At 41.3% G+C, this 27,320-nt stretch overlaps 1 protein-coding gene across 1 annotated transcript in view; it reads right to left on the reverse strand.

Annotated features, from left to right (window-relative positions):
* The window catches only part of TECTA (tectorin alpha), a 150,118-nt gene that overhangs the window by 86,449 nt on the left and 36,349 nt on the right, over positions 1 to 27,320 (reverse strand). Inside the window, exons 8-9 of the mRNA XM_077457361.1 lie at positions 10,073 to 10,485; positions 1,220 to 1,790 (exon numbers count right to left, since the gene is read on the reverse strand). Of these exons, the coding sequence (XP_077313487.1) occupies positions 1,220 to 1,790; positions 10,073 to 10,485 (984 nt within the window). The remainder of the gene's footprint in view (positions 1 to 1,219; positions 1,791 to 10,072; positions 10,486 to 27,320) is intronic.

A 27,320-nucleotide genomic window follows, 5' to 3' on the forward strand; every position in this document is an offset into this window, starting at 1 on the left:
CTTTTCTAAACATTGTAGTTGTTTTATCTTTTAGATTGTGAATCTTCATCAAGCCACTGCTCCCTGAAATCCCAATCAGAGTTCTCGCCAAGCATTATTTGTACCATACTACGTGCATCTTTTTATTTTTGTTGTTCTTAGTCAAGCTAAGTTACACCCAGCCCCCGTGGAGTCTTGACTTCCCTGAAGCTGGTTGGCACATGGTTCAGCCTTGCTGCGGTTGGTAATCTTGGCAGCATGGTGGAACCATAAGTGATGTCACTCCCAGAAACAGGAACCAGAAGTGATTTTACACACAGATGGCCATGGGGCATAGCTGCCAGTAATAGTCATTGTATATATGGAACATGTGCTTAGCTGGTTAGTTAGGCAGAAGGTTCTTGATAAACGTTGGGTTTTTCTTCCGCCTCTTTCTTTTCACCAGTCTTTGGCTCAGCCATCCTTTTCAATATTCAATTTTAGGTGCTCAATTCCTGTATTTATTTCTGAACATCAACTGCTATATGACTTAGGTGGTGCTCACTGTACCTATAAACAAGTATGTATTTTGTTGGTTGGAATTAACAGTGGAGAGAACCCCTATGCTGTATTAGGCTTGATGTGATATGACATATTTGAATATCTGTCCCTATTTTATCATTGTATGTATATGTCTCATACATCTATATTTCTATAGCATGTTTGCTATGTGGTGTGTTTACTCTATAAATTTAAAACGAATGTACTGATAGATTGATACATTGTGGAGGAGTTTAAAGCCTGGTACACACTACTAGTTTTTTTTTTAGTTCAACTCACAGCTCAGATCGGAGTCACTGTACTAACAATCTCCCCCTGCTGTGCTATTGTGTTCTGACAGGGGGACAGCCCCCCCGCCAGAATACTCCAGTCAGCGCCTCTGGCTGAGAGCACTAACCAAGAGCCAGTCGCCTGCTGGTTTTCCAGCATGCACGTCCTTTCTGTTGAACCAGCTGTCATACACACAGGCCGAACGTTGCCCAGTTTTTATCTAACTGACTGATGTCGCTCAACATTCAGCCCATGTGTACTAGGCTTAAGCACCCTTGAATATAATCTATTGTTGGTTGTTAATGGTGTAGATAAAAGTGGCGTGCAGACCTTAATTTCTAATTAGATACAGAATGCCATTCTACCTTCTTGTAGTTAAACAGTCATGATCAATAATATATATCAATTTAAGGTAAATATATTTACTCACCACATCCCGTCTGTGTTCTCCAGTCACCAACAGTAATCCCTAGTGCTTGACAAACAAGTGCATAAGCCTGGATCGCCTGGCAAAGGCTAGTGCCATTGTCTCGAGAACCACAAAGGTCATATACACAGCTGTGGACAAAGGCAGTGGGATCCACTACGGTGCCACATTCCCACAGTGGACTTCCTGTGAGGTTAATAAAACCACAGTATTCTGAGGTAAAATAAAGTGACTCCATTGCTGAATCACACATACTGCAGTTATCTACACACCCAGAGGAACACTTCCAGTCTGGATGATACACTCTCCAGCTATCTCCCAGATCTATGACAGATATAGCCGGTCTTCCATCTGAGCGGAGGGTATCATCTTCAGGATCCTTGTTGTAGTTTCCACACATCCCACAGGTAGAGTTGATGTATGTGCCAGGTACAGATATAGACGCATAGTGTTCTCCATCATACATCACTAGTAGTCCAAAATCAGTTTCCACAGCAGTTGTGAGTCCACTTTGGTATATTTTAATGGCTCCATGTTCTAAACTTATCGGAAGTGAAAATATCAGATTGTTTACCTGTAGTAAAGCAAATGTGATAATGGGTAAACAGTGTTTGTTTAAACAACACAAACTCCACACACATAAAACCACACTTAGAAAGCCAATATCCCTGTGGTAATGAGAAATAGTAATGATAAATAATGTTCAAAATTAAAAGGAACCAATGTAAGGGCCTGTGTCAAAGAGCTTTGGGTTTGTGTCAATGGCATTAGTTTGACATCAGTTTGAGATGCTATCGAGAACAAAATGTATTTGAAGTGAATGGAAGTCCAAAAACACAGGCCCTTAATATGTGTTAATTAGCGCAGCACCTTTATGCACGGGGAATCTATTTTGTAAAGACACAAAGTTTATATAATGAAATGTTGTTTTTCATGATCTTGGATGGCATGGCTTAGCTTGTAAGGAAAACAATTTAGCAAGAATCACAATGTGGTTCCTCTTTGAGAATCTCAGGTAACTAAAAATGTTTATCATTTCTTTTCTTCTCAGACGCTTTATGGATTCAGATTTATCATACACAGATGGTGCATTGGTCACCATTTTAGTTTTTTTACTTGATTTATTTAATTATGGCCACGGATGGTCCCAGTGCTAAGTAGATACAGTATACTTATCATGTATACCTAAAAATTAGGCATAGTCCAAAATGACTCAAAAATATGCCATTCATTGTTAATTGCAGTATAATTTTACCCGTTTCTTCCCTTTTCTCAGTGCTTTACACAAAAGTAATTTCAAATTTTTCGACATTTAAGATAATATGAGGTAGTTATCTAAATATTATACAAATGAATTACATGGAACTTCCTTTAGTTTTTTTTTTCTTTTATTACATATGTGCTGACCCAAAATCTGATGGAGCACACAAGAAGTTAAGACCAGCTTCTTGCTGACTGTGCAGAGTAGGGAAGAACATGGTTCAAACACAAGATTCATTAAAGTGGTTGCAAACACTTACAACACCCTTTGACCTAAGGTAAGCCTAGATTAAGGCTTACCTGTAGGTCCAAGAAATATCTCCTAAACCTACACGGTTTAGGAGATATTTTCGATGCATAGTAGTCCATTATGCTTTACCTTTGCAGGGAATGAAAGAGGAAGTAAACTCATCAGGGTTTACTTCCTCTTTAAGGCCATATACAGCTTTATGCAGGCACTGGTACTTATTCCCAAATACTAGGATTCTTCCACAACTATCTAATATAATATAATATTATATAATATATTATGTAATATAATATATACATCATTGACAGCTAGCTTTAAATTTGACCTCTTTCCATATGAAAGTTTAGCTATAACCCTCTCAGTTGCTTAGGTTTAATATAGTAACTCCTAATTCATAAAAAAAAAAAAAAATTAATATTACAAATTTTACAAAAGATCCAAGCAGAGGTGAGTTGTATTTTGTATCAAATTATTCACTTTAGCCTAATTTGTCTTTCTAGATTTTGGCAAGATTCTCCATGGTGGACAGACTGTAATATAGACAAGTCTGTCTCTAAATTCTTTACTGCTCGCTATCGCATCTTTCAGATAATTGATTCGGGGTGTTAAATGTCTTCCAGTTTTAAGAATATTTTTTAAAGCCCTCTTTGTCTGTTTTTGTATAATCATTTGGTTAGAATTCAACCCACTTTTCTGTTTCTCTTCTGTTCTTGTTACCCCTAATGAACCCTTAAGTTACAGAATGTAACAAAAAACCATTTGGAAGAAATAGCTGGACATTTGCCATAGATGCTAACAGACTGCAAATGGAGCCAAATGATTCTAGTTGTTGAAGTAAATTCACGAGGATGTGTATCAAAAAACCCTTATCTGACTTTGAGCACACAAGAAAAAGAAAACGTAGGAACTGCAGTCTCATCTTATTGAGGTAATGCCCTTAGGTTGAAAAAACTGTAGTCTACTGATAGAAATACATTTACCTGATAAATGAATGGTATTTTTGCAACTTTTGACCATTTTATGATACTAGATTATTATTGTTATAATATATGAACACATTCCTGGACGACTGCTCTCTCAAATAATAAAAACTTCTACTTGAGAAAGCATATCTTAAGCCTTGTACACACGGTCGGAGAATCCGTCGGAATGTGTCCTATCGGACCGTGTCGTCGGATAATCCGACTGTGTGTGGTATGCATCGGACTGATTCCATCCAAATCTCCGTCGGACCCAATTTTCCAACATGTTGGAAATATTTCCCGACCAACTGGGCCGGTCGGACCTAATCCGATCATGTGTAGAGCATTTTGATTGGACCAAGTGCCACGCATGCTCAGATCAAATTCCTACATCAAAGCTATTGGCTACTAGCCTGAATGTAGTCCCATCGTAACGAAATTACGTCATCACGTTCTAAAAGATCGGATTTTTCGCCAACTTTGTCCGACCGCGTGTATGCAACAGTTTCGGACAAGATCCGACGGGCAGAATCGGACGGATTTGGTTGTGGAAATCTCCGACCGTGTGTACAGGGGCTTAGAACAAACCTATGCTTTGGTCATGCAGGGCAGAGCAACATATTCCAGTAGCACATAATCACCCTACCTTCACTTTGCTACTGTTCTAATCAGCCTCTAGCTGAAGCTTACACAGGGCTGATGACTGCCCCCATATCACAGTGTTGGGCCAAGGACCAGTGCTATCATATGAGAGGAAGGGGAATAAATAACATGCTCATGCACCTGAAAATACCAGGTATTTTCTTCTCTCTTGGCAGATTAATGGCATGGCAGGCCAGCAAATGATATGTTAAAGCAGAATTCAGCTCTCTCAATTCGCAATAAATATTTTAAGCCTTAAGCTACTAGCCTTAGTAAATGGATAGGAAAGTATATTTAATTTACTTGTTTCAACCTTTTTTGTTACATGTCTTCAGTTGCTTCCTGGTTTCTGGCATAGGCCAAATATATGTTATACATCCCATGGTTGAAGGAAAGAAAATTGGTTAATGTATGGCCTGCCTAAGGCCGCGTACACACGGGCGGACTGTTCGCCCAACTTTGTCCGTCCAACAGTTTCGGCGGACAGTCCGCTCAAACTTAGCATGGACGGACATGCCCACACACGACGAACGAACAGTTTGCTGAAACCGTGCGCGATGACGTTTCGACACGTACGACAGATCGAAAATTTCGACGTCCAATACACTGCAATGCAACCTTCCGACGTGGAAATCCTTTCTGAGCATGCGCGAGACTTAGTTGGCCGAACAAGCCTACACACGAGCGAACAGTCCGCTGAAACCTTGTTTCAGCGGACAGTTTTTCGGAATTTCCGTAAGACCTTGTTCGTCCAACTGTCCGCTGAAACTGTCCGCTGAACGCCCACACACGAGCGGACTGTCCGCTGAAACACTGTTCAGCGGACAAAGTTGGGCGAACAGTCCGCGCGTGTGTACGCGGCCTAAAGCCAGCAATAAACAGTTTAAATCTCATCCAGTTCAGCTGGGACCAGTCAAGATTCAAACCATTTATGGGCAGGCTGGTTGTACCCAAGTTGATTTTTCATGTGATTATTACAAGCGACAATAGCCGCTTAAAAATACGTACATGCTCTCCCTGCTTTGTAATGTTTAGGAGGTGGCTATAGGGTAAGGCTGGCCATAGATGGAGAATATTGCTTGATTCCCCCAGCAATACAATCAGTGTTGATGGGGGAATCCCTTCCATGGAGCCTTTTTGTTCTCCTGGGGGGAGGGGGGGCGGGGTAATCAATCCCTATTGGAAGAACACAGTGATTATTGCTAGCAACTATAACAGCCTCTAGCTATAATCAAATGTAAAATCCGACAGGGTGGTTGTACCTGAGTTGATCAATCAACTTGGGTACATTCAGCCTGCCCATACATAGTTTGAATCACGGCCGGTCCCTGCTAAACTGGCCGACATACTAATCGTCTATGTCCGCCCTAATGTTTAACATAATTAGCCCTGTCTACACTGTGTTTGCAGTTCTCAGTTCTTCATTATCAGCTGTAAACTAGATTTGAACACTATCTGTCCTTAAAGGGGTTAAATATAGAAACCACCCTCTTACATTGTGTGGTGATAAGGGATAGTGTAGGGAAAAAGAGATTTGAGACTTTGAGAGTTCTTAGAATCAGCCAAAAACCTTAAAAGCTAAATTGTAAAAAATATATATTTTTTTCTTTTGTTTTAGGTTTGCTGTGTGAATGGAAACAAATAGTGAGGGTTTCTCAAATTTGACTATATAAAGTGCAAATACATTTTATACTAGCTGGACCACTGCACTCCAGTCACAATTTTTGGAGAGCCATAATTGAGAAAGGATAGCATGCAGATAAGTGTAATTAACACATTACACTAACTTTTCTATAGATAATTTATGAAGCTTTTCATTAGGAGCATCAACTTTAAAAGCCCTTGGGTGAAAAAGTAATATCCAATCCTTAAAAGACATACTGGGGTTTATTTACAAAAGGCAAACCCACTTTGCACTACAAGTACACTTGGAAGTAAAGTCGCTCTAGATCTGAGGGGGACATGCAAGGAAAATAAAAAACAGCATTATTTGCGTGTACATAATTGGATGATAAAATCAGCAGAGCTTCCCCTCATTTCATATCTTTCCGTCAGATCTACAGCGACTGCACTTCCAAGTGCACTTGTAGTGCAAAGTGGATTTACCTTTAGTAAATCAACCCCATACTGTATATGCTGAATGCTTGCATATATATGCAAAATGTCATGTTTATCTTTGGGTCACATTCCTGTATTTGATATTTATAAATGTCTTTTTCATTGTGCACAGTTTACAACTGCATATGATATATTTTTTAAAAGAACGGTTTACAAGTATTGAGTAGAATTGTGCAGACAGAGTCTTAACAGCAGATATTGCAGCAGATTAAGCAAAGGCCACTGTAGAGCAGGGGTGGATCCAGAGTCTAGTCTCGGGAGGGGCACTGACAGAAAATAAGGTGTTGCTTACAGAACTGTATTTAACGTATCATACAGTCCGGCCAACCGCGATCGCTCCCAGCGGTCTGCCGATATAAAAAAGGCAGGCCGCTGTTCTGTCAGAGATGAACAGAGTGATCTTGTGTTCCTGCTAACAGGAACAAGGGTCACTTTGTTCATCTAGTGAATCCATCCTCCACACAGTTAGCAAGCACCCACTATGGATACCGTTAACCATTGGATCGACCCTGATGTTAACCCCTTCCCAGCCAGTGTCATTAGTACAGTGACAGTGCATATTTTTAGCGCTGACCACTGTATTAGTGTCAGTGGTCCCCAAAAAAAGTGTCAAAAGTGTCAGTTAGGTGTCTGATCTGTTCGCTGCAATGTTACAGTCCCACTAAAAATCACTGATCGCCACCATTACTAGTAAAAAATAAATAAAAATTCTGAAACTATATCCCCTACAAATATAGTCACAGAATTTTTATTTATTTATTTTCTACCAGTAATGGTGGCGATCAGCTCTTTAGCTCTATTTAGCTATATTTAAGTTATAGGTGCTATAACCTTTGTGATACACACTTATTGTTTGTTTTTTTTTTACCAAAAATATGTAGCAGAATGCATATTGGTACAAATTGATGAAGACATTTTTTTATAGCAAAAAAAGTAAAAAATTTGCTTTTTTTCCTTTTTTTTTGTTTATATTGCAAAAAAATTAAATTGCAGAGGTGATCAAATGCCACCAAAATAAAGTTCTATTTGTGAGGAAAAAAAGGACATAAATTTTACAACATCACACGACCGTGCAATTGTCAGTCAGTTAAAATAACGCAGCGCAGTATCGCAAAAAATGGCCTGGTCATGGGGCGGTAACACTTTCCAGAGCTAAAGGAGTTAACATTGAGCAAGACTAAAAGGGCAGCTGTAGCATTTTTTTTCATAAATAATGCCACAAATGTATTTTGTACTTTTACACGTCGATTCATTTTTTTACACACTTTTAGTATTTTGGTGCTCTGGTGGGGGGAGGGAGCAGGAGCAATGGAGATGAGCAGGGTCCCGGTAATTGCACTGTCTGCAGGCAGAGCAGCATCAGATGACAGTGTTCACTGCTTCTTCCTCCTGTGTACATGCCACGCTTCAGCGTGGAGAAGATGGAAGGAGGAGGTGGGTGGAGCCAACACTCCCAGCTCAGGGCAGAGAAGGAAGAATGCTCCGCTCTGAATGCTGGGGGTCTCCTCCTTATCCACTGCTCCGACCTGACTGATGTCACTGGTTGCTAGACGCCAGGTGGCCCAGGCGCCAGCAACCAGAATTCAGGGAAAACTATAAGTCAAGCCAGCGGTGCGGCTCCACCCACCTCCTCCATCCTGGTCCAGCGCGGCGTTGTGACATTACATAGAGTCTTCCTCTCTGTGCCACTGATACTGGTGTGAGAGAGAGAGACTTGCAGTCAGTCAGTGATATTTTCGGGGGTGGCAATTGCCATATTGCCCCCCCGATCCGCCCCTGCAGTAGAGGTAAGTGTAACTTTCACATGGCATGGCATTCACATTGGCATGTACTCGTTACACAGCTGTCAATTCACCAGTGCACAATTGTACCAGACTGTTTTGTACAGCAGTAAGGGCTCACTCACAAGCAATATTAACTTCATAAAATATTTCACTAATGCATATTTTGACAAGTTTTCAATTTGTTTTGACAGATCTACATTTAACAGACTTAAGAAATACTGAAAATTGTTTTCTTGCATTTACTGTGACTAAACTTAAAATGTCGTTTTACCTAAATGTTTCTAGTGTTCACAGTGCAATTAGTTTCAACAACATGCGCTAGCCATAAAGCGGAGAAAAATATATTTTTAAATTTCTCATACAACACCATCAATTCTAATAATCCATGCACAAATACTGTATTCTTTCAAATTATTATTACAATTGTGGGTGCTATGGGAATTAAAAAAAAAAAAAAACAACTGAGGTTAACATTATTTTGATTATTTCGGTTTTACTTATGCAATGTATTTTGGTGCACATTAAAGTATTAAAGATAATATAATTTTGTTGCAATGGAAATTTAATTATATTGTACTGCATGCCAGCTTTCCAAATGTTTCCACTAGATGACTATAAAAGGCTAAAGCCTAAACTTGTATTTTTAGTCTGGGATTGAGTAGAGAAGGGGTAAAAACAGTTATTATTGCTTTCTGTATTGCTTTCTGGGTAGATTCCTGTTCCTGGTGACCATTGTTTGTGGTACATAAAGTAACAGGAAATCCAAAATTCTACAGCTATAACTTCCACAAGATGTGGGAGAAAATCTTGACAAATTGTGATAACAACTGTTCTAGAAGTTATTTACTTCCTCTTTAAATGTTTCCTGTTGTGTTTTATGTCACATACACACGACCGGACTTTTCGATGGACTTAGTCTGGCGGACTGGAATCCGTCGGACAATTCGATCGTGTGTGGGCTCCAGCAGACTTTTTTTTCCCAAAAGTCTGGCGGACCTAGAAATAAAGCTTGCTTCAAATCTTTCCGACGGACTCGAGTCCGGTCAAAAAATCCGGTCGTCTGTGTGCTAGTCCGACGAACTAAAACCGACGCTAGGGCAGCTATTGGCTATGAACTTCCTTATTCTCCGTCATCACGTTTGAATCCATCAGACTTTGGGAGTGATCGTGTGTGGCCAAGTCAGTTTGTTTGAAAGTCCGATGGACCTCAGCTGCGAAGTCCATCGGATTTTCCGCCGGACCAAGTCCGTTGAAAAGTCAGTTGAAAAGTCCGGTCGTGTGTACGCGGCATAATAGTCACAAAGTGAAGGGGTAAACAAAATGAGGCACTGTTATTAATATATAAAAAAGAGCTATTGACCTGCCATTGTAAGCATTGTTCTGACCATTATGTATTTTCTGGGTTTTTAAAAGAAAGTCAGTTCCCCCCTATTAAATGTTTTGTTTGAACTCACATCCACCAGTGAAATTTCTATACTGGGTGAAATTTGGTTAGCAAGAGAATGCAGCAAAAGTCAGTTTATATGAGAGGAGAGTCTTACACCCAGTTGATGTCCCTAGGCGAGAAGACATTCTGAGCCATGCCAAACAAGTAAACACTAATCCTGCATCCTCCTGTTCTTCACTAATTTCAGTGGAGAAATCAAGAGACATTGTTGTAATACATTCTGCGTTAATCAATAATTGGTCAGTATAATGGCTATAGCTAGGCTTTTGTGGGACTTGGGTTGGTGGCAAAGCTCTATGTAGGAAGAGCAAAGCTGCATTTAATTTAGACAGCAGAGATTATACATTTGTGTCAAGCAAATCTCCCTCATGTAGCTATTAAAAATAGTTTTACCTTTACTTTTCCAAAGCTTCCCTTGGGAATGACAATATTATGGGAATACACCTCCACAGAAATGTCCTTTAGCCATGATACCAAGGATGATCCACGATTCTCATTTTTAGCTTCAACACTAAAAAATGGAAGTTGATTCCCTGTTAGGCAATTTCTTGCAAGTAAATAGGCACATGAACCTTGAAAGTGGAAAAGGAGTCCATCAAATGTGTGGTAATGAGGGTCTCCAAACACTACACATGTGCTGCTCTCAACAGGTAGACACTGGAAATATTTCTCCCTTGGTTCACACACTTCATATGGACCACAGACTGTCTCTTGACAAGATATCTCATTATTTAAATCGAGGCAACGGCATCTTGTAGAACAGTTTGCATTTTCCCAAAATTGCTGTCCTCCTCGTATAAAATGGCCTAAAAAGAAGATAACATCATCATTACCACCACATTTTATTTACATCAGATTATAAATTGTAATGCGTTTTGCATTTGTTCAATCGTGAATTGGACTTGAAACAAAGTGATTCTCAGTTTGAGTTTTAAAATGGCATACTAATACAGTCGTTCAAGCCCATAGCAACGAATTACCACCAATGCACCTCTTGGCCTGTAAACTGTGGTCAGGTGACTTAAAATTACCAATTTTTAGAGTTTTGAAATGTTTCAGGTCTCCTACATATAATAGTTCTCATTCCCTTCCCAGCAGCCTTTGTTGTATTTGTTGTAGGAGGCATGTGGTAAATAGGGAGAGCTCATTGCCTTTTTTTATTTTACAGGAGGAGGTAGTTACTGCTGCTGATTTGTGAGATCAAAAAGTGAGCAAAGAGTTTTCATGGAGAGATAGTTGCTGTTATTTTACCAGTACTGCTGCTTAAAGTGTTATCTGCTTTTGCAGTCAAATTTAAGAAAACCCATTATATGTTTGGTATTCTCATTTACACAGCATGCATAAAAAACTATTTTTTAACAATGTCGGAGTGAGCCTGTCCCATATCTGTCCTCATTAACATGCAATGCAAGAAGTCCTGCCTCTACAGCTTTCATTATTAGGACAGAGAAGTGTTCAAATCTAGGTACAATTGATAATGAAGATCTGCCTGTGCAGCACAGACAGGGTTAATTATGGCAAACACAGCTGCTCAGCCCCCTCCTAAACAAGAATAATCTAGCATTATTACTTGCTGGAGGGTCCAGAATAGAGCAAGTAAATTGCAATTTATTTATTTTTTATTTAAGTTTTGCTATGGGAACAAGTGTAAACTAGGTATTATCTCAATTGGACTGTAAATGAGGAAATACAGTCAGTCCTACTATTCAACCTCCCTGTAACTGATAGGCAGAGATCAAACTGTCTTTACAGGGACAGAAAGGGTCTTCTTAGTTTCCTTTTTTTAAAGAATCAGCCGCATCACCTTGCTCCTGACACAGGGAAAGCTGCTTTTTGTTTGCAGCATATCACCACATAATTGAGCTTTTCATTTTAGTTAACCCAAATCACCTCATTGTTAATTGCACCAAGGCACCAAATCCTCAATACCCCTAGTGTCATAGCTGATAATAAAATATATAATGTGCAGCGCTCTAAGAAAAGCAAAATAAATCTCTATAACCCAAAAGCAAGATCAACAACAATGTGTTAAAAAAAAGGATATTGGTGCAAATCCATATATTGCAAAATCCACCACAAAGTGTCCATATACAGTGGGGGAAATAAGTATTTGATTCCCTGCAGCCCACTTACAAAGAAATGAAGGGTCTATAATTTTTTATCATAGATGTATTTTATATGATAGAGCCAGAATATCAACCAACAATCTTGAAAAAAACACATACAACAAATGTTATAAATTAAGTTACAGTCCGGTGAGTGAAATAAGTATTTGATCCCCAAGCAAAACATGACTTAGTAGTTGGTGAAGAAACCCTTATTGGCGAACAAAGAGGTAAGACTTTTTTTGTAGCTTTCCTGTTTGAAAAGTGGTTAAATACAGTGCACAGAATCACTAAATATTTAGGAAACGGTTTTATGTGAAAGAAATACACTAGTGTATGTCCTACCTAAAAAGTGTTCCAATAAAAGTGGTAGTATAATGTGCATGTAGTCACTACAATTTTTTTTTGTGGGGGGGGGGGGGGGTTTTCACAGAAATGGTTACACTGTAATGTTGATTTCTTGATTAAAAATGTATGGTGTGGGTCCTGTTGAAAAAGCAGCCTAGTGAGATTGCTTAAATTCTGTACACATAATCACTACAATATATGGGGGCTTTTTTCAGCATAATTAATACAAACTACAGTAATTTCTTGAGTAAAATAGTTGGTGTGGATTCTGCTCAAAAAGCAGACAAGGCAAAGTGATTAAATATTGTTCAGCTACTCACTGAAATGTTATGAGGGCTTTTTTTCTGTAAACTAAATAAAATCTAATGTTGAATTCTTGAAAAAAAATGCCTGGTGTCTTTCCTGTTCAAAAAGTGGTCTGATCAAAGTGATTAAATAGTGTTTACCTACTCCCTTTTTAGCTAAATATTCACATAATTTTATTTCATGATTTTAAAATACTTTAGTTGTTGTGGGTCCTGTTTAAAATGGGACCCAGTGCACATGATTACATATTGTGCATACTGTGCACATAGGCCTTATTTTGGGGTCTGTTATCAGAGAAATAATTACAGTCTAATGTTGATTTCTTGATAATGATATTCCTGTTCTTTAATACGTATTGTGAACAAAGGCACTGCATTTTGGGAGTTGTTTTCCTGTAAATAAATTAAACTCTAATATTGTTTTCTTGATTTTAAAATTATTTTTCTGGGTCATGTTTAAGATGGAGTCCAGTACAAACTGAATAGTGTGCATGTAGGCACTGCAAAATTCAGGGGGCATTTTATTCAGCAAAAGTTTACAATGTAATGTTGATTTCTTGAACATGTCTGGTTTGGGTCCCGTTAAAAATGTGGCCTATTAAAATGCCTTTTGAGGATCCTGTTCAAAATGGGGACTAGTAATGCCACGCTACAAGTAATGCCACGCTGTACACGTAGGCATTATGATATGTTGGGGACTTTTTTTGGGTGAAATTGTTTCCCTCTAATGCTGATTTTTTATGATTATTACATGGCTTTTTTAGGTCCTGTTCAAAATGGGGCCTAGTATAAGTGATTAAATAGTGTGAATACTGTGCATGTAGTCACTAAATTAATTACCTAATATGCACATAGGTACTACAATATTTTGGGAGCTTTTTCAGTTAAATAATTACACTCTAATGTTGATTCCTTGATTTTAAAATGGCTGTTGTGTGCTATTAATGGATGATAATCCAGTTCTTGAAAAAAGACATTTAAATGTCACTTTGTAAAATGCATTTATCACTTTAAATAGAGATGGAAAGTGCTTCAGTATTGGCATAGGTTTATATATATTTTATGGTGGTGTGATAGCACAGTAAGGTGGTAGTTACTTTCACTAGAGAGTTATTTATCCATGCTTAATTTTTAGTACGTGTGGGGATTTTTTATTTATATATTTAAGCTGCTAATTTTATGTTAGGATGGCTGTTGTGGGTCCTGTTCAAAATATGGCCTAGTACAAGTGATTAAATATGTAAATACTGCGCATGTTGATAATACATTATATTGAGGTCTTTTTTTAGCAAATAAAGTCTAATATTGATATTTCTATATATTACAATTATCTCTTGTGAGTCCTGTCGAAAATGGGGCCTAGTATAATATATTGCATATGTGCATGTAGGCATGACAATATTTTTGTGGGCATTTTTTACACTCCAATGTTGGTTTTGCGATTTTAAAATTGCTGTTCTGGGTCCTGTTCAAAATAGAGCCTAGTAAAAGTGATTAACCACTTCAATACAGGGCACTTAAACACCTTCCTGCCCAGACCAATTTTGAGCTTTCAGCACTGTCGCACTTTGAATGACAATTGAGCGGTCATGCTACACTGTACCCAAATGAAATTTTTATCATTTTTTTCCCACAAATAGAGCTTTCTTTTGGTGGTATTTGATTACCTCTACGGTTTTTATTTTTTGCGCTACAAATAAAAAAATACCGAAAATTTTGAAAAAAAATATGTTTTTTTTTGTTTCAGTTTCAAAACTTTGTAAATAAGTACATTTTCTCCTTCACTGATGGGCACTGATGGGGCTACACTGATGGGCACTGATAAGGCGGCACTGATGGGCACCAATGATGTGGCACCAATGAAGTGGCACTGATGAGGTGGCATTGATGGACACTGATATGTGGCACTGATAGGCGGCACTGATGGGCGACACGGATGGGCAACACGGATGGACACTGATAGGTGGCACAAATTGGCACTGATAGCTGGCACAGATTGGCATGGATGGGCGGCACAAATGGGCATGGATAGGCGGCACAGATGGGCATGGATAGGCGGCACAGATGGGCATGGGTGGGCACTGATAGGCAGCACAGGTGGGCACTGATAGGCGGCACAGGTGGGCACTCATAGGCGGCATTGGTGTTATACTCTACTAATGGATGCCAATCAGTGCCAAACAATAATGCATGCCAATCAGTGATGCCCATTGTGGGCACTGATTGGCATCCATTGTGCTGAATGGATCCCTGGTGGTCTAGGGAGGATTACCTTTTCCCTGGTGGTCTGGTGGCGTCCCTGGTGGTCCAGTGTGGGCATCCTCTGGGGGGCTGTGCTGATAATCGATCAGCACAGACTCCCCCTGTCAGAGGAGCAGCCGATCGGCTCTCCTCTACTGGCATCTGACAGACGCGAGTGAGGAAAAGCCGATCACCGGCTTTTCCCATTTACACTGTGATCAGCCGTGATGCGACACGGCTGATCACGTGGTAAAGAGTCTCCGTCGGAGACTCTTTACCGAGACTGACACCCCGCAACAACGATGGCCGTGATGCGCGCCCCCAGGGGCGCGCAGCGGCTCATAATCCTGATCAGGTCATATGACGTCCGATCAGGATTATGAAACCACTTTGCCACCATCAATTGCCTATAGGCATTCGTTGGGGGGCTTTTTGTGTGAAAACAAATGGAACTCGAAGGTTGATTTCAGGATTTTTAAAGGCTTTTGTGGGTCCTTTTCATAATAAACCATAGTACTAGTGATTACATACTGTGCACATAGGCACTACAAGATTTTGGGAGCTTTTTCAGTGAAATAATTGCACTCTAATCTTGAGTCCTTGATTTTAAAATGGCTGTTGTGGGTTCTGTTCAAAATAGTGCCTATTACAGGCAAAAGCTGATGGCTGCTACCACAGCCATCAGCTTGTGCTTAACCCTTAACTCTTTAGATGTGCTATGACCAAAGAGCTGAAGTAGTTAAAACCCAGTAGAAGTGGTTAACACTTCCCACCCAAGGACGTCATATGACATCCTGGAATTTCAGTGGGAATATCTGAATGATGCATGCAGCTACAGGCATCATTCAGATATCCTTGTTTTCAGCCGGCGATTCTGTGCACCATAAAAATGATCATATCAGCAATTCTGTCGCTTGATCGTTTTTTCAGGCGACGGAAGGGGACATCCCCCCTTCCCGCTGCCATCCGATGCTTCTTCGGTCTCTCCCGTGCCATCGAGGACCTGGAGAAAGATTCGGCCGCCACTGGATGACGAGCATAGAGATGACCGGTGACCAGATGGTCACTGGTCATCTCTATGACCATCAGAGGCCCTGGGCCGTGGATGTAAACATAGCTGCAATCGCGGCTGGTAAGAATGAGATCTTGGATTTTTATTTCGATCTCATGCTTTTCGGCCTGGAGGAGAGATGTGGCGTCTTATGGACTCGCATCTCTCCATAAAGAGGACCTGTCATGAATGATTCCTATTACAGGTGATGTTTACATTCTTTGTAATAGGAATAAAAGTGATTAAAAAAAAAAAGTTGTAAAAGAAAGTAAAAATAAAAAAATAAAGTAGAATAAAAAATAAAACAAAAACAAAAAATTTAAAACGCCCCTGTCCTCGGTAACTCACACTCAGAAGTGAACGCAGACGTTAGTCCCACCACATATGTAAACGCCACTCAAACTACTACATGTGAGCTATCGCTGCGTGTGTTAGAGCATGAGCAACAATTTTAGTTTAGACCTCCTCCGTAACTCTAAACATGTAACCTGTAAAAAAAATGTAAGCTTCGCCTATGGAGATTTTTAAGTACTGAAGTTTGGCGTCATTCAATGAGTGTGCACAATTTTAAAGTGTTTGGTATCTATTTACTTGGTGTAACATTATCTTTCACATTATACAAAAAATTGGGCTAACTTTACTGTTTTAAATTTTTTTGAACTGCTTGCCGACTGCCTCTCGCCGATATACGACGGCAGAAGGGCTCGTACAGGCAAACTAACGTACCTGTGCGCTGCCGCATGCGGCAAGCTCTGCGAGTCAAGTCGCGGGTCCTGCGGACTCGATCGCTGTGGGTATACCCGCGATCATCTCATGGAGAGGAAGAACGGGGAGATGCTAATGTAAACAAGCATCTTCCTGTTCTGCCTAGTGACAGTGTTACTGATCTCTGCTCCCTGTGATCGGGAGCAGAGATCAGTGATGTGCCACATGTAGCCACGCCCCCCCACAGTTAGAAACACTTCCCAGGACATATTTAACCTTTACACTGCCCCCTTTGTTCTTAACCCCTTCACTGCCAGTGTAATTTACACAGGAATCAGTGAATTTGTATAGCACTGATTGCTGTATAAATGACAATGGTCCCAAAAATGTGTCAAAAATGTCCAATGTGTCCACCATAATGTCGCAGTCACAATAAAAATTGCTGATTGCCGCCATTACTAATAAAAAAATAATTAATAAAAATGCCATAAAACTATCCCCTATTTTGTAAACGCTATAACTTTTGTGCCAACCAATCAATGAACGATTACTGCGATTTTTTTTTTACCAAAAATATGTAGAAGAATACGTATCGGCCTAAACTGAGGAAAAAAATGTTTTTTATATATTTTTGGGGAATATTTATTATAGCAAAATGTAAAAAATAATGCGTTTTTTAAAACTTGTCGCTAGTTTTTTATTTATAGTGCAAAGAGTAAAAACCTCAGGGGTGATCAAATACCACCAAAAGAAAGCTCTATTTGTGGGAAAAAGAGGATGTCAATTTTGTTTGGGAGCAACGTTGCCCGACTGTGTAATTGTAAGTTAAAGCGACGCAGTGCTGAATCGCAAAAAGTGCTCTGGTCAGGAAGGGGGTGAATTTTTCCGGGGCTGAAGTGGTTAATTGTAAAGTTTACAGTTTAAACCGCATAAGGCAGCCCTGGCTGAAATTCTGGTCAAGAGTTACCTTTTTTTTGTCCCAGCACCTCACTGCACTAACCCCTTAACATCGGCAACTCTTTTAAAGAGGTTTCAGATGTCGAGAGTCGGGGAGGGTTTATGATCATGTGCTATGATTGTCTGTCACAGCGCTTACATGATCGGAATGCTCCAGATCTCAAGTGCACAAAGTGGATGCTCTTTGCACATGTTTGTTTATATTTAGGTACGCAAATATGCGGCCTCTCTGCATCAAGGCACACGAGGCCGCATGTTTGTGTACTCTGGATGCCAAGCGGTTAAACATCCCTCCCAAAACATCTGGCTCAAAAAATTAAAAACACTATGCATCCAAAACAAAACACGCATCCTCACCCTAACCTCAGGTTATTTAAATGCTTACCAGTCAAAAATTTATGACACATAACACATAACATGACACATGGAGCAGGGCAGGCTAATACCTAAAGTGCATGTAGGACCACCTCTAGCCAGTGGTCTATCATGGACTTTTCAAAAGTAATGAAAGTGATCACTAAAACAGTGCGTGTACCCCAAAAAATGCACATCCTCAAGCCAAGTAATTAAAATCCAGCTTACAATTGACTTATTCACCCCGCTACAGTGAAGGCATTACATAAGCAGTAGAGCAGGATAACAATACAATCTGGACACCCAATAGTTCAAGAATGTCATCATTTGTAAGCATTTTATTTAAAGCCTTATTGTTTCTGCCAGCTGCCATTGCTTGCCCAGAGCAGATACTGCCTTAGAGCCAGTTCACACAGGGGCGACTCAGATCCGACTTCAGATCGCCCCTAGTTGCCTCAAGTCGCGCTACGTGTAAAAATCAATGTAAGTGAATGAGAGCCGTCTTAATGCACACTACTGAAGTCGCTCCGACTTCACAAAAGGTTCCTGTACTACTTGTATCCAACTTCTAGGCGACTGGTATCCATTGATTTAAATGGAAGTCGCCTGCAAGTCGGATCTCCGTCTATATTGAGGCGACTCTCACAGAATTATCAGCTCTCGAGAGGGAACTCCACGCCAAAGTTATTAAAAAAATCCGGCGTGGGTTCCCCCTCTGGGAGCATACCAGGCCCTTAGGTCTGGTATGGATTTTAGGGGGGATCCCCTATGCCGAAAAAACAGCGTGGGGTCCCCCCAGATCCATACCAGACCCTTATCCGAGCACGAAGCCTGGCTGGTCAGCGAGTGACCCCCTCTTGGACCGTACCAGGCCACGTGCCCTCAACATGGGGGGGTTACTGCTTTGGGGAAGGGGGGCGCCCTGCGGCCCCCCACCCCAAAGCACCTTGTCCCCATGTTGATGAGGACAAGGGCCTCTTCCCGACAACTCTGGCCATTGGTTGTTGGGGTCTGCGAGCGGGGGGGCTTATCGGAATCCGGGAGCCCCCTTTAATAAGGGGGCCCCCAGATCCCGACCCCCCACCCTATGTGAATGAGTAAGGGGTATATCGTACCCCTACCCATTCACCTGGGGAAAAAATGTCAATAAAAAACACAACACAAGTTTTAAAAGTAATTTATTAATCAGGTCCGGGGGTCTTCTTCTGATGTCGGGGGTCTTCTAACGACTTCACCGCCTCTTCTCCCGGTGTCTTCTGAGGACTTCACCGCCTCTTCTCGCGGTGTCCGGCCTCTTCTCCCGCTGTCTTCTTGCAGCTCTTTTGCTAGCAGAGGAGCCCGGTCTCCTCCATCCTTCTTCCCTCTTCTTTCTTCTCTCTTCTTTCCTCTTCCGATGTTGACCCGGCGCTGTCTTCTGCTGTACTGGCTTGTGCGACGTGCGCGGTGACTTATATAGGTATAGGGCGTGGTCACCGGGTGATGTCACACGGTGACCCTGCCCCTTTATGACGTCACATCTCGGGGCATGCTGGGACTGTGACGTCATAAAGGGGCGGGTCACTGTGTGACATCACCTGGTGACCATGCCCTATACCTATATAAGTCGCCTCTCACGACGCACAAGCCAGTACAGCGGAAGACAGCGCCGGGTCAACATCAGAAGAAGAAAGAAGAGGGAAGAAAGAAGAAGGACGGAGAAGACTGGGCTCCTCCGCTAGTAAAAGAGCTGCAAGAAGACAGCAGAGGAGCCCGGGGTAATAAGACGGCGGAGAGCGGGAGAAGAGGACGGACACCAGGAGAAGAGGCCGAACAGAGCGGAGAAGTCGTCAGAAGACCCCCCGACATCAGAAGAAGACCCCCGGACCTGATTAATAAATTACTTTTAAAACTTGTGTTGTGTTTTTATTGACATTTTTTCCCCAGGTGAATGGGTATGGGTACGATGTACCCCTTACTCATTCACATAGGGTGGGGGGCCGGATCTGGGGCCCCCTAATTAAAGGGGGCTTCTGGATTCCGAGAAGCCCCCCACCCACAGACCCCAACAATCAACGGCCAGGGTTGTCGGAAAGAGGCCCTTGTCCTCATCAACATGGGGACAAGGTGCTTTGGGGTGGAGGGGCACCAGGGCGACCCCCTTCCCCAAAGCACCAACCCCCCATGTTGAGGGCCTAGTATGGTCCAGGAGGGGGGGTGCTCGCTCGTCCCCACCCCCTTCCTGACCGGCCAGGCTTCATGCTTGGATAAGGGTCTGGTATGGATCTGGGGGGGGACCCCGCGCCGTTTTTTCGGCGTAGGGGGTTCCCCTTAAAATCCATACCAGACCTAAGGGCCTGGTATGCTCCCGGAGGGGGAACCCATGCCGTTTTAAAAAAAAAAATTGGCGTGGAGTTCTCCCTTGAGAGCTCATTGTCTGATTGGGCACGGTCAAAGTTGCCTGGCCTAGGGTGACTTAAATTTGTTTGGAAGTCGCCCCAAGTCGTGTTGACGAGTCGTGTCCAAGTTACCTACAAAGGTCGCGTTGGAAGTCGTGTTGCCCCTGTGTGAACCGGCTCTTAAGAAAGTAGCACAACAATGTTTTCATGATAAAAATTTTAAGTAATAAACAAATTCTACTCCTAAATGTTGCTCCAAATAAAAAAAAAAAAAACACAGGTTCACAGGCGGGAAAGTGGCTGGGTCTGGACCAGTGTTTTTGCTCTCAGAAATTATTTTGTGTCTTCCCTGCAACAATCCATTCCCAACCATCCTCTGTGGACAACTGCACAACTCCACAGAGACTTTTTTTGCTCTTCCTTTCTTCAGCCTCCTGTGCTTCCTGGCCAGTAAACATGGCATTCCGGGGGAAGCCATATACCAGTAGGCTAGGCTTGCTTAGCTTATAGAAATAAATAAACTAGTGAAGCGCTATTCAGAAAGAAAAAAAAATGATTCTCCAGCATTTTTGTAAAAATACAATACAAGAACATAAACGATAGAATAAACAAGCCTAAAAACAAGAATTATATTGTTAAGTGTCCATTAATAAGTATCCAAATCAACAGCTTTTTTATTCCATGTTAGCTGAAGCGTGCAATCAAAAAAAAATACAAAAAGTTCATGAAGAACAAAACAGTGATAATATGAGACAGCAAAACATACATAAAAAACATGCAGCTCCTTGTGAAAAACCATGATCTCCCAAATCCACCTGTTGAAACAAATGTACACACTGCTCACCTTGTTAGACCCCTACAATTATAAGAGCTCTAACTACACTTTGTTATAAAGAGAAATTAACTACTCACATACAGCTTTATAAAAGGTAGACAGAATAGTAGGGAAGAGTTAATGGTGTTCACTAGAGGTCGACCGATATGGGTTTTTCTCTGGCCGATGCCGATGCCGATATTTAGAAATCATGGCGGCCGATAGCCGATATATGATGCCGATTTTTTTGGGCCGATATGTTAGGCCGATTTTATTTTATTTTATTTATTTTTTTCCTTTTTTATTTATTATTATTATTTTTTTAATCCCCCTTGATCTAACACACCTTTCCCATTGGGGCGTTTTTCAGGCGCTTTTGGGCTAAAAATAGCGCCTGTAAAGTGCCTGCAAAATGGCTCCCCTGCAGTCTGTGTGAAAGACAGAGTGCTTTCACACTGAGGCGATGCACTGGCAGGATCTTAAAAAAAAGTCCTGCAAGCAGCACGTTTGGAGTGGTGTATACCGCTCCTCCACCACTCCTGCCCATTGATATGAATGGGCACCACTGCCGAAGCGCATGCAATGCGATTTGGCAGCAGTGCTTCATGGGCGCATTTAACCTCTTCCTTGGCCGCTAGCTGGGTTATATGTGCCCCACTAGCAGCCAAATAGCACCGCTAAAATGATGGTAAAGAGCCACTAAAACTTGCGTTTTAACATCAACACTCCAGTGTGAAAGCAGCCTTCATAAGTGATACAGAAAATGTCTTACATTTAAACATTTATTAAACAAAACAAACCTCCAATCAGTTTACTTGTATGTATGATTTAGATAAAAAAAAAACCTATGTATTAAATAAAAACAGGTAGTCAAAACTTTTGGCCGAAAAAAAAAAATTGGCTAACTTTACTGTTTTTATTTTATTTTTAAATAGTGTATTTTTTTCCCAAAAAAATGCATTTGAAAGATCTCTGTGCAAATGCCGTGTGACATAAAATATTGCAACAACCGCTATTTTATTCCCTAGGATCTCTGCTAAAAAAAATATATAATTTTTGGGGGGACTAAGTGATTTTCTGGCAGAAAATACAGGATTTTTACTTGTAAGCAACAAGTGTCAGAAAAGATTTAGTCTTTAAATGGTTAAACTGGGAACTTCTACACACAGAGATGACTTCATTCATTCAAGTGTAAACATTGTATCATTTAGTTCTTTTCTTGGCAGTCTGCCCAGAGAGGAGGAAAGTGTTGCTATGGCGACTCAGGCAACTCACACTGTCTTCTATACAGAAGTCATTTCAAAGTCCCGCTGTAGTTCTAAATCGGCTTTTTATCAGCAAAATCGGCCGATGCCGATTATTTAAAAAACGGCAAATATCGGCCGATATATCGGCCGGCCGATATATCGGTCGACCTCTAGTGTTCACTGTATATTTAACCACTTTAGCTTTGGAAGATTTACCCCCCTTCCTGACTAGGCCATTTTTTGCAATCCTGCACTGTGTTGCTTTAACTGACAATTAAGTGGTTGTGTAACACTGTACCCAAATAAAATCAATGTCTTTTTTTCTCCCACAAATAGAGCTTTCTTTTGCTGGTATTTGATCACCTCTACCATTTTTATATTTTGCGCTATAAACAAAAAAATACCAACAATTTTGAAAAAAAAAACAATATTTTTTACCTGCTGCTATAAAACACATCCAATAAAAAATTTAAAAAATCGAATTTCTTCTTTTCATCAATTCAGGCCAATATGTATTCTGCTACATGTTTTTGGTTAGTAATTGTGACAATTAGCAATTTTTAGTGGGATTGCGACATTGTGGTGACACCAATACAGTGATCAGTGCTAAAAAATGCACTGTCACTGTGCTAATGACACTGACAGGGAAGTGGTTACCATCAAGGGGTATAAATGTGTTCCCTAGGAATGCTTTCTTAGCCCTTGTACACACGGTCGGAAATTCAGACGTAAAATGTCCGATCGAACCATGTTGTCGGATAATCCAACCGTGCGTGGACTCCATCAGACTTTTTCCATCGGAATGTCTGACCAACAAAGTTTGAGAGCTGGATATAAAATTTTCTGACAACAAGATCCGATCAGACCTTGTCCAATCGTTTGTAGAGAATTCCGATCAGACAAAGTGCCACGCATGCTCAGATCAAATTACGAGACCAAAGCTATTGACTACTAGCCTGAACGTAGTCCTGTCGTAATGAACGAACGTCATCACGTTCCGAACGATCGGATTTTCCGACAACTTTGTCCGACTGTGTGTGTGCAACCCCAGTTTCGGACAAAATCCGTCGAAAAAAATCAGACGGATTTTGTGGTAGGAATTTCCAACCGTGTGTACAAGGGCTTACTGTGTGGGGGATGATTTAGCTGTAGAAAGACAGAGATCCATGTTCCTGATTAGCAAAAACATAAGATCTCTGCCTTTCTTACAAGCAGAACGGCGATCTACCTTGTTTACATTGGCAGGCCTCTGTTCTGCCTCTCTCGGAACGTTCCCTGGGTTTCCGGCGTCCCGTGATTGGCTCCCATTGTGTCCAATCACAGCAGGAGCGGCGCTCTGGAGGCAGGTGCAGAAGAAAAAAAAATCATGTACAGGTACATGATTTTGTGCTTAAGGGCCACCCTGCTACAATATATTTAAGTGGGGTGGTCCTTAAGCGGTTACTGTGGCACCAATTGCACTAAACAAAAGACACAATGAGCAGACTGCAATAAACAATGCAGCAAAAAGCATATGAGAGATGCAGTGGTGAAGATATACCAAACAACCTAGGACTTGCAGCCATCACTTCCTTCTGTGGGGATAGCTTAGACACGTGCGATAGCATAATGACATTATTGGGGTTCTGCCCTTTCTACTGCTTGACTTATAGCAATGGGGACTGCTACAGGTGATGCTGTGCTATACTTCCTAAACACTGTACAGAGTCAAGCATTACAGTGAACTGTTTTTGATACAATTGATTGATTTTTGTGATACAAAATATACAATGTCTGATATATAATCTGTTCAAAAACTGAAAAAGTACCATACTGTACATGTGGTATCCCTATATTTGGGAGGAGTAGCAAAATGTGTTTTGGGATGAAATTCTAAGTATGTGCATGATGAGCATAACAAATATCACAATAAATGAACAACTGCGTAAAATCAAATAATTTTTCACATTTTTTTTTCAAAAAATTGTGGCAAAAAAAAGTCTTCAAAAGACTCACCATACCACTTAAAAAATACCTTGGGGTGCTTTTTGTGGGTGTTTCTCCTGTTCTGGTTTTCCAGGGCTTCCAAAAATGTCATAAGTAGTCAGGAAAATCAGGTGCATAATTTATGCTCCATGAAAGCCTGGTGCTCTTTGGAGTTTGGGGCTTTCTATGTAGTTAGGCTGTGAAAAAGTCTCACACATGTGGCATCGCCACACTTGGGAGGAGTAGCAAAATGTGTTTTGGGGTGTAACTGTAACTATCTCTATGCTGTGTGTTAGAAATATCTTATTAATTATTAACTTTAACTTTTATTTAACCACTTACCGCCCAGCCTATAGCAAAATGACGACCGGGTGGTGGTTCAGTTAGCCTGACTGGATGTCATATGATGTCCAGCAGGATAACAGCCTAAGCGCACCTGTGGGGGCACGCATGGTGGCAATCGGTGGTGCAGTGTTTCAGTCTGACACAGAGTAGAGGAGAGCCGATCGGCGGCTCTCCTGACAGGGAGGTTGGAGCTGATTGTTTATCAGTGCAGCCTCCCCTCGGATGCTCACACTGGACCACCAAGGAAGCCGCCAGGACCATCAGGGAAGCCCCTAACATGTGGATGGCCATCCGCATGTGCCAACTTATGGCCGACATATGCCAATCAGTCCCCACAAATGGGCACTGACTGACACCATTACAGAAATAATAAAATCAGTGATACCCAGCAATGTCACCCACCAGTGTAAACAGTGCCACCCATCAGTATCCCTCAGTGCCATCTATCAGTGCCCATCCATGCCACCCATGCCACCTATCAGTGCCACCCATATGTAGCCATCAATGCCACCCATAAGTGCCCATTAGTGCCGCCTATGAGTACCCATTAGTGCCGCCTATGAGTGCCCATCAGTGCCGCCTATGAGTGCCCATCAATGCTGCCTATCAGAGCCCAACATCAGTGCCACCTCATCGGGGGCCCATCAGTGCCACAGTATCAGCTTATCAGTGCCCGTCAGTGCAGCCATATCAGTGCCCATCATTGAAGAAGAAAACATACTTATTTACAAAAAATTTTAAGAAAAACTCTGGTCTTTTTTTATTTGTTGAGCAAAAAATTTAAATCGCAGAGGTGATCAAATACCATAAAAAGCTCTATTTGTGGGAACAAAATGATAAAAAATTTGTTTCGGTACTGTGTAGCATGACCGCGCAATTGTCATTCAAATTGCGACAGCGCTGAAACCTGAAAACTGGCTTGGACAGGAAGGTTTATAAGTGCCTGGTATTGAAGTGGTTAAGAAAAATAGATTTTCATTTCAATTATGCATTTTCCAAAAACTTGTGGCAAAAAAATGAACTCTTCAAAATACTTACCATGTCTCTTAGAAAATACCTTGGGGGTGTTTGCTTTCCAAAATGTGGTAATTTTGTGGTTGTGTGCTGTCCTGGCATTTTATGGACTCAAGAAACATGAATAGTAGTTAGGATATTAGACATGTAAAGGTGGTCCTTGGATTTTGGTCCCCATTATGCCAGTACGCTATGAAAAAGTCTCACACATGTGGTATCCTATACTCAAGAGGAGTAGCTGAATGTGTTTTGGGGTGTAACTAAGAACAAACTTCTTGATCCCCTTCAGTCCATATTTCACCCTCAACACTCCATGGAAACTGCTCTCCTTAAACTCACAAACAACCTACTAATGGCTAAAACCAATGGACACTATTCTGAACTACTCCTGGACCTCTCTTCTGCCTTTGACACAATGTACCACCCCCTCCCCCTCAAAAAACTCCACTCCATTGGTCTCCGTGACTGTACTGTTCACTGGTTCTCATCCTACCTATCCCACCGCACCTTCAGTGTCACTTAAATCTCTACTTCCTCCTCTCCTCTTCCTTTCTCCGTTAGGGTTTCCCATGGTTCTGTTCTTGGACCTCTCCTTTTCTCAATCACACCTCTTCCCTGGGTCAGCTGATTGCCTCCCATGGCTTTCAATACCATTTCTACGTGGATAACACCCAAATCTATCTCTCTACCCCCAGTTTACTCCATCAGTCTTTCCACGCATTACCAACTTACTAACAGACATATGAGCCTGGATGTCACATCAGTCAAACTCAACCTATCCAAAACCAAGCTCATGATATTTCCTCTCCCACGTGCCTCTTCCCCTGATTTCTCTGTCAACTATAAACCCCCCCACCCCCCCATACTAAGGTTCTAGGTGTAGTCCTGGACTCTGAACTATGCTTTCGGCCCCACATCCAATCGCTGTTCAAAGCTTGCCACCTCATCCTCCACAACATCTCCAAGATATGCCCCTTCCTAATCAATGACACCACAAAGCTTCTAATCCACTCCCTGGTCATCTCTTGTCTTGATTACTGCAACTCCCACCTGTTGGGTGCCCATAATGAATTTGTGGTTGAATTTCTAGAACTTATGCTAAACAACAACTACTTTCTATTTATGGGTAAATATTATCAACAAGTAAGGGGTATGAGCATGGGGGCACCATGGGCTCCCTCGTATGCGTGCCTCCATCTCGGGCTTTGGGAGGAGGAGGTTGTCTATAGGTCCTCAATGTACCTCAGCCACTCTTCTTTGTGGCTGAGGTACATTAATGACATTTTAATGATATGGACGGGGTCACCTGGAGGAATTCATGTCCCAATTAAATCTAAATGAAAGAAATATTCATCTGACATTTACATATCATACTGAAACACTTCCCTTCTTGGATTTACAATTAAGGAGACACATGGAGGAAATAGTAACTAGTACGTTCTGTAAGGAGACGGCAGCAAACACCCTCCTCCTGGCCCAGAGCCACCACCCAAAACCCCTTATTGATGGTATTCTGACAGGACAGTTTCTTCATATTAGAAGAAACTGCTCTGAGGATGAACAATTTCAGAGTGAGGCACGTGACCTGTATCAATGATTTATACAAAGAGGGTATTCTCATAATGTTCTCAAAAAAGCTAAAAGTAGGGCACAAAACAAAAAACGGGAGGACCCCCTAATTAAATCATCAAAAAAACTGTCTTCACAGATAGTAGGCACAGGACAAAGTTATCCTAGCATAATCACCCGATTTGGCTCCCAGTGGGCAGAGGTCCAGAGAATCTTGGCTAAGAACTAGCATATACTTAGTTCTGT

Source organism: Lithobates pipiens, unplaced genomic scaffold (assembly GCF_037356315.1).
Source record: "Lithobates pipiens isolate NorthernLeopardFrog02 unplaced genomic scaffold, aLitPip1_a1.2 Scaffold_27, whole genome shotgun sequence".
In the NCBI taxonomy this organism is placed as follows: Eukaryota; Metazoa; Chordata; class Amphibia; order Anura; family Ranidae; genus Lithobates; species Lithobates pipiens.